General features: G+C 43.5%; 1 protein-coding gene across 1 annotated transcript; it reads left to right on the forward strand.

The window, feature by feature from the left end:
• Nucleotides 1–2,765: 2,765 nt before the first annotated feature.
• On the forward strand, nt 2,766–4,435 carry LOC311236309 (tripartite motif-containing protein 16-like; the record flags this gene model as incomplete). The annotated part of the gene is given in 2 exon segments (XM_084338385.1): nt 2,766–3,693; nt 3,696–4,435. Coding segments are annotated over 2 exon segments (1,668 nt in total).
• Between the last annotated feature and the right edge of the window lie 4,669 nt (nt 4,436–9,104).

Consider the following 9,104-nt stretch of genomic DNA (forward strand, 5'->3'; position numbering starts at 1 on the left):
CATTGAGATAAGGATCTCAGTGCTGTGCTGGGCAGGAGAGGCCTCAATACTGCAGGTGTTAGGGGCAGCTATATAGGCATCACGGAACTTAATGGCAGTGGAGGGGTTAATGTGGCGAGAGGAACGCGCTGGGACAATAGCTTTGGAAATGGGGCCAAAACACAGAGCATCAAAAGAGATCAATGAATGGTCTGAAAGGACTGGGTCATCTATTTCCATGTTGTCGATGGAGAAACCTGCTGTTAAAACTAAATCTAAAATGTGGCCGAGTAGGTGAGTACATTCCTCTAGGGCAAAATATAGCCATACAACTACACATACATAAGCATCCACACAGAAGCCAAAGACCAGAGCACCTTGAAATGTCCCAAGAGGCAGAGAGGGTTAGCCTTAATCTGCTTTCTTGACGAAAATATGCGATCTCCTGATTAGGTGACGAGAGAAAGTCCTGAACTGTGTAAAAACATCTTCTATCTATGAATCACAGTAAACTATAGACACTGCCTCTTTAGTAAAGTATTTAAATACAGTAGTACAAGTACTTTCTTTCCTCCCCTGGGTTCTCTACTTTCTTTGTTACTGTACCTATTATAATGCATATTTGATAGCATCAAGTTATTCAGTTTTCATATTAACAACTGTAATCATGGGTTTTATAGGTTTTCATTGCATTATCATTTCATATATATAACTTTGCTCATGAAATGATAATTACTGCAGATTTACTTTGACACCAATGTCCAGCAATGAAGTCAGGGTCTTTCTGAGACATAAAGGAAACTGGTAAGAAACCAGCCTTCAAACAAATCAGTAAATCAAATCAGTGAAATAGAGAGAGAGAGAGAGAGAGAGAGAGAGAGAGAGAGAGAGAGAGAGAGAGAGAGAGAGAGAGAGAGAGAGAGAGAGAGAGAGAGAGAGAGAGAGAGAGAGTGTGTCAGAGAGAGGAGAACGAGAGAGATTTTTTAACAACTCTTTGTTCCCCCGTCCACTCCAGCTCTTGTGTTCGCCGGGGCCTCTTTTAGAGTGGGCTTTAAGGAGGGAGGAGGAGGAGAGAGAGAGAGAGAGAGGAAATGAGAGAGAGAGAGAGAGAGAGAGAGAGAGAGAGAGAGAGAGAGAGAGAGAGAGAGAGAGAGAGAGAGGGGGGAAATGAGAGAGTGAGAGAGAGAAAGAGAGAGTGTTTTATTGAGTATGTTTACCATTTTGCCTGTCTCTCTTTGTGCTTATGAGTTTTAGTGGGGTTTCCTTGACAAAGTAAGCTAATTAGAGCTAGTTGATGACGATAGAAAGTCCTGAACTAAGTAAAAAAAAAACATCTTCTATCTATGAATCACAGTCAAATAGACACTGTCTCTTTAAAGCATGGTTGTCATCATACCTCAATGACCGCTCCTACCAAGTGTCATGGAGAGGGACCCTGTCGGCCACCCGCCCCCTGCGGACGGGTGTCCCCCAGGGCTCGGTTTTAGGACCCCTTCTCTTCTCCCTCTACACTAAATCACTGGGTAACATTATCACGTCTCATGGCTTCTCCTACCACTGTTATGCCGACGATACTCAACTCTTCCTCTCCTTCCCTCCCTCAGATATCCACGTCTCTGAGCGGATCTCGGCCTGTCTGTCCGACATCTCCGCCTGGATGACGACCAACCACCTCAAACTGAACCTAAGCAAAACAGAATTGCTCCACCTGCCGGCCAAATCCTCCCCCCTGACCGACCTTTCCATCACAGTCGAGAATGCAGCTGTGACCGCGTCCCCGACCGCCAAGAACCTTGGTGTTGTCCTCGACGACCAGTTGAACTTCTCTGCTCACATCGCAGCGACAACCAGAACCTGCCGATTCCTCCTGAGCAACGTCAGAAGGATACGCCCCTTCCTGACAAAAGAAGCCACCCAACTCCTCGTCCAATCAACAGTCATCTCCCGCCTCGACTACTGCAACGCACTGCTCGCTGGCCTCCCGGCCACTGCCACTAAGCCTCTTCAACTCATTCAGAACGCAGCGGCCCGCCTGATCTCAAACCTACCGAAGTCGGCCCATGTCACCCCACTTCTTAGGGACCTGCACTGGCTCCCCATTGCTGCACGAATCCGCTTCAAGGCCCTTGACCTAGCATACCGTGCGGCAAAGGGAACTGCTCCCGCCTACCTCCGGTCAATGGTCTCTAACTACACACCCTCAAGACCCCTACGCTCTGCATCTTCTGGCCGCCTCAGACCTACTCCTATCCAAGCTCCGGGAGGGTCATCAAAGAGAAGTCGCCTATTCTCAGTCCTTGCCCCACAATGGTGGAATGAACTACCCACCCCAGTTAGGACAGCCGAAACACGTCCAATCTTTCGCCGTCGACTAAAGACTCACTTCTTCAACCATTATCTGAATTAAAAAAAAAAAAAAAAAAAAAAAAAAAAATCTAACCCTAACTAACCATACTGTCATGCACTTGTCCTAATAAACTAACCTACACTGTAGCACTCAACACTTTGATGAACATTGTTACTCAGCTGATAGAGTTGTGCTCTTCCTGATGGCTTGTCGTACAGAACTTGTAAGTCGCTTTGGATAAAAGCGTCAGCTAAATGACTAAATGTAAATGTAAATGTAAAGCGACTCCTCCCCTGGACAGCTAGAACCAGGAAGCACCTCCCACCCCGTGACGCGTTCAGAGTTTACTCTACAACCAGGAAGCACCTCCCACCCACACGCGTGATCACTCTTCCTGAGAAAACAAAACTTAGGAGTGTCGTTGTCTTTGTAGAATAAAATGGCGCAGCAAGGAGTTGATCTGGACCGGGACCAGTTCTGCTGTTCTATCTGTCTGGATCTACTGAAGGATCCGGTAGCTATTCCCTGTGGACACAGCTACTGTATGGGCTGTATTACAGACTGCTGGGATCACGGTGATCAGAAGGGGATCTACACATGTCCCCAGTGCAGGGAGACTTTTACTCCGAGGCCTGTTCTGAAGAAAAACAACATGCTGGCTGAAGTGATGGAACAACTAATGAAGACAGGACTCCAAGCTGCTCCTCCTGATCACTGTTATGCTGGACCTGGAGATGTGGCCTGTGATGTCTGCACTGGGAGAAAGCAGAACGCCCTCAAGTCCTGCCTGGTATGTCTGGCTTCTTACTGTGAAACTCACCTCCAGCCTCACTATCAATCTGATACCTTTAAGAAACACAAGCTGGTCAAAGCCTCCACACGGCTTCAGGAGAACACCTGCTCTCGTCATGATGAAGCTATGAAGATTTTCTGTCGTACTGATCAGCAGTGCATCTGTTATTTGTGTTCCATGGATGAACATAAAGGCCATGATACAGTCTCAGCTGCAGCAGAAAGGACGGAGAGACAGAAAGAGCTTGGCATGAGTCAGCAGAAAATCCACCAGAGAGTCCAGGAGAGAGAGAAGCAACTCAAAGAGGCCCAACAGGCTGTTGATTCTCTCAATCGCTCTGCTGATAAAGCAGTGGAGGACGGTGAGAGAATCTTTACTGAGCTGATACGCTCCTTGGAGACGAGGCGCTCTGAGCTGAAGAAGGTCATCAGAGCCCAACAGAGGACCACAGTGACTCAGGCTGAAGAACTGCAGAAGAGACTGGAGCAGGAGATAGCGGACCTGAGGAGGAGAGACACTGAGCTGGAGCAGCTCTCACACACAGAGGACCACATCCACTTTCTACAGAGTTACCCCCCCTCTCCAGTCCCAGTGAGTCTACAGACTCACCCAGCATCAGTGTCCTTCCTCTCCTGTACTTTGCAGACGTGACTGAGGTCGTGTCTGAGCTGAGAGACAAACTAGAGGACGTTCTGAAAGAGCAGTGGCCCAGAATCTCAACAACAGTGAATGCTGTTAATCTTTTACTGCCACCAGAGCCCAAGACCAGAGCTGACTTCTTACAATATTCCTCTCGGATCACACTGGACCCAAACACAACAAACGGATATCTGTCTTTGTCTGAGAGAAACAGAAAAGCAACACTGAGGCAGCAAAAGCGGTCATATCCTGATCACCCAGAAAGATTTATTGAATGGCAGCAGGTTCTGGGTAGAGAAGGTCTGACTGGACGCTGTTACTGGGAGGTGGAGTGGAGTGGAGGGGTTTCTGTAGCAGCCTCCTACAAAGACATTAGTAGAACAGGCACTAAGGAGAACTGTGGATTTGGATACAATTCTAAATCCTGGGCTTTATTGTGCAGACACAATGATTACCTCTTCAACCACAATAACGAGAGCATAACAGTACCGGGCCCCCGGTCCTCCAGAATAGGAGTGTACCTGGATCACAGGGCAGGTACTCTGTCCTTCTACAGCATCTCTGACACCATGACCCTCTTGCACAGAGTCAACACCACATTCACTCAGCCTCTCTATCCTGGACTTGGGCTTTATTCATACCTGGCTGGGGAGGCTGAGTTCTGTGAGCTGAAGTAGAGATCAGTGACATTCACAGCTCCTCTACCCAGGGTTTGGGGTTTACATTGATCTTGAAGATGCTGAGTTGTGAAAGATGAGGTAATTAGGACTCACATTCACTCAGTCACTCTATCATTGTTCTGAGGGACACACACACACACACACACACACACACACACACACACACACACACACACACACACACACACACACACACACACACACTATGTTTAGCTTTGTTTCTAGTTTCTAGCCTACCGGGGTAAAGTTTGTTTGATTAGATCTTGCATATTCACATATTTGATTCCTATCTTCAATACCTCTGTTCAGACCCGGCGCCATGGGCGGGCATTGGGGGGCCTGGCCCGCCCACTGAGTCAGCTGTGCCCACCCTGAGGAATTTTTTTTTTTTTTTTTTTTTTTTTTTTGTCAATCAAAGTAGACTATCCAAATGCTTAGCCCTAGTGGGCACTGATGTCAACAACAACACTACTGACGCTAGCACGGCACTCTGTGAGAATTCGTTTTCTACCCTCAAGAACATCTTTACAGAACATCGCCTTAGTATGCTTCATCGACGCAAGGCCAATTTAATTCAGTTGGCATTTGAGAAGGACTTAACAAAAAAGTTCAGGAATGAGTGGAGGGGCAGTGTTTTAAGAAGATTTCACTCTGTCCCCAAACGCCGCTTGCCGCTCTACTAATGATGGTGAGTAGCCTGTGGAGGAATTTTGTTTGCTTTTTTATGCACTTTATTTTTGTCAGTTCAGTTCAGTTTGTCAGTGAATTCAGAAGTGTTGAATAAATGGAGACTTTTCAAAGATATAGAATAGAATAGAATATAAATGTATTATCCTGAGGGAAATTTGACACTCCAAATCACTCAACATTAAACATTTAGACAGAACAAGTCACAAATAAGAATAACAAAACAAATGGCCTAAGAATAGAATAAAATGAAATAGAATAAAAATAGAATAAAAGAACAGTAAATAAATACAGTAAAAATATACTGAAGTCTACAGTAGGTGTAATATTGCACAGTGCTGTTTAAAAAGTAAGAGTCCAGGAAGATAGTAACTGTCACTCTTTGCTCAGTGATGCAGTGAGGCACAGTGATGCATGCATTGTATAGTCTGATGGCTGTCGGAATGAAGGACTTCCTGTGCCGTTCAGTGCTGCATTTAGGTAGTGTGAGCCTATAACAATACATGCTCCTCCTGTCAGCCAAGTCTGTGTATAGTGGGTGGGAGGGGTTTTCCCTGATGGCCTGGAGCTTAGCAAGGCTCCTCCTCTCCGCCACCCTCGCTAGGGCGTCCAGCTACACCCTAACCACGCTATTGGCCTTCCTGACCATCTTATCCAGCCTGTCTGTGTCCCCTGCTCTCAGTCCGCTGCCCCAGCAGGTCTGTTATATATATCCGTTCAGTCTGTTTTTGTATAAGTGAATGTTCTTAAGATAGAGAAATTTGATTTTTCAATTGCCTCTCTGCTGTTTAGTTCAGCACCATGGGCAACGCCAAGCAAGCCACAGCACCGTTGTCCCAGCTGAAACGTATAAAAGGGAACCTGTGTTGAAAAACCATTGTGCCCCCCCGAGAACATTTTATGCCCCCCAACTAATTTGTTTCTGCAGCCTGGTCTGCCTCTGTTCCTTTGCATGTGGGGACAAATCTTTATTTTCATACTCAGGGTAGGTTGGATAACAATATGCAACCATTTTATTTGTATTTTGTCACCTTTGGTCATTTTGAATTACTTTGGGATTTGGGTCTGTCCCTCCTCTCTCTGTTCCAGGGGGGGTTGGTAACAATGTGGGGGCCGGACCTCCATGAGGAGGTTGATTCAGCCTATAACCTTCTCCCTCACCTCTTATCTCTGGGCAGCCGGGACACTTCATACAGGACACTCTTCTATCTTCAAGGCCTTCGGTTGAACCCACAGCCAGGATGTGTGGATCATGGGTCAGTCGTAAATGCAACTATTTAGTTTTAGAACAGAACAGACCCATCTGCGTTATCAAAAGAGCTCAAGGAGAGAGAGAGTTGTTCTTCTGGTGGCAGACTTTGAGGGACACAGACCTAGATAGGAGCTGGTTTAGGAAGAATGACCATTCATTGAATATTGTGCATTTTGTCTTTTGTTCTTTTATATAAATAAACGTGGACATCTAAACCCAGAAGGACCCGTGTGGATATTTGCTTGAAACTTGCCGTTTCACCGACTGAACCTCAATATAGAACTTTGAAAACAATGCAAAGGAATTTACTTGAACTCACTATTTCCATGTGCTACACGAGAAATTCAGTCGAAATCTAACATTACCATTGAAATTCAATAGTGTTCAAATTAAACGAGTTAGAGTTCATAGAAACATAAGTATACTCTACACTCAGTATCAATTATACAAATATGTGTGTATGTACAGTACAGCCCACCCTGTTATAAATATACAAATAACTGCTAAGTCTATTCACGGTACAAATATAGCTAACTCTATCTTATGTCTACTCCCGGTACAATATATATATTGTAGTTATAATTATAAATATAAGTTTATCCTGTGCAATATATACAGTACTCCATACTAAGTCTACCTTGATCTGTACATGGCATATAAGATATTTGGAACTTTCTGAACCTATTGTAAATCGTAATATAGATCAGTTTTACTATGTTTGGAAACATTGCCAACATACCCAAAGTGTTTCAGCCACAGAACAAATACAAGCAGCTTACTGTTGTCTAGTGTTGGTCAGTCAGCAGGATATGAAAACAGGGCTCCATTCTATGTCCGGTGGTGGAGCTACACATTAATGTATGTTTGGATCAATTACCTTTAACATATTCAATCTAGCCAATAAAAAATGCACACATTTGGATATGATCACTTTTCCCTTTGGTGGAATACGTCAGATAACCTTTCTGTTTCAATATGATGCATAATTAAATAGTTCCAAGAGTCGTGTTAAATTAGGGAAAGAATAACTGTATACGGTGACTGTACATATTTTCATATAAACATTTTATAAGTATAAAGTAATAAAATGAGTTACCCATGAAATATAAAGGGCAATGTATAGTGTGTGTATACATATATAAAAATAACAACACTTTCACAAGTTCATTCAAAAGATATATTGATTTAAGTATCCAACAGGACTTGACATAAACATTTGTACAGTAATGATGAGAGACAAGTTATGCAACACACCTGCACTCTATTTCAGTTCACTGAAGATATCATATCTTTCCTTATAAAATAACAACATGTTGTAAAGGTCAAAGGTTGTGCAAGATCTTCAAGCTTTGTCCTTGGACCATATCTTGTTCCACATAAATAATCCATAATAAATAGGACTGTTAGTTATTTTGTATATTTTCTATAGAACAAATTTTCAAACAGACACAAAGGCTGATTATAGCACTCTGAAATTGAAATTATATAACATGTCACTATGTTATTTGCTATAGAAACACTGCTAGGAGTAGTTTAGTATATATTGTATACTGCGCTGAATTAACTCTCCGTCAAAACGTTATAGTGTTTTATTCAAAATGTGAAATCAGATATTGCATAAAAGCAACAGAACACTCAAGGCCGTGCGTTGTAATAAATCTAGTAAATAGAGTCGCGGCTGAGATGATGGAAATACTTTAGATCTGATGTTATTTATGTTGTTCTATTGCTTAATCACTTCCTGTAGTAACATTTACAGAAACATGTTACATTATGGTTCACTGCAGATTTGGAAAGGCCGTCACCAGGGTTAACATTCTAACCCACCTCTTCAACCTCGCGATCCCAGCATAGAGATGCGTGTAAATGGTAAATGGCTGCATTTATATACTAGCACTTTTATCCAAAGCTCTTTACAATTTGTTCCTCACATTTTACCCATTCACTCACACATTCACACACCGACGGCGGAGGCAACCATGCAAGGTGCCAACCTGCTCATCGGGAGCAATTAGGGGTTAAGTGTCTTGCTCAAGGACACTTCGACACGTTGCTCGGGAGGAGCGGGAATCAAACCGTGAACCTCTGGATCACCAGACGACTGCTCTACTCTGTCGTGTGTCTGCTGAGCAAGGGTAGAATTACCTATGCCTATGGAGTCAATGGAAAGAAGACAGATGCATAATGGGGTAAACCATTGTCAGAACTCAGGTAATTTTGACAGTCTTTCAATGCCATTATGTATGACTAGCAATCTATCTGAGTCGATGAGAGATTTCTTATGTCTAACTATGGCCCGCCATTCAAAATGCCATTCCAGCATTCGTCCCTATGAGACAGTTCTAGTCAAATTCTGCACCAATGCCAACTGTTTAACATGAGTATATTATGCAACAAGCTCATACTGGCTGCATATCCTTTCTACTGTCTATCTAGTAGCTCATCCTGGCTGCATATCCTTTCTACTGTCTATCTAGAAGCTCATTGGTTTGGATAGAATTTCTAGAGATTTTTTGTTTTTAATGTTCTCTAATCTGTATATTGGCCTGGTGTGTTATCGTTGTATTGGCACACGATCACCATTAAATATAAGGATCTTGAATACAAGGTGTAGTGGTTTATGCCCTATAGTCAATACAATGACAAGAGATCTTTGGACGGGCCAACTTGGCAACTCTCACTGATTTACAGTATAAACTGGTGGCAGATTATAATGGACACAAGATG

Source organism: Notolepis coatsorum (assembly GCF_963971535.1).
Source record: "Notolepis coatsorum genome assembly, contig: SUPER_10_unloc_1, whole genome shotgun sequence".
In the NCBI taxonomy this organism is placed as follows: domain Eukaryota; kingdom Metazoa; phylum Chordata; class Actinopteri; order Aulopiformes; family Paralepididae; genus Notolepis; species Notolepis coatsorum.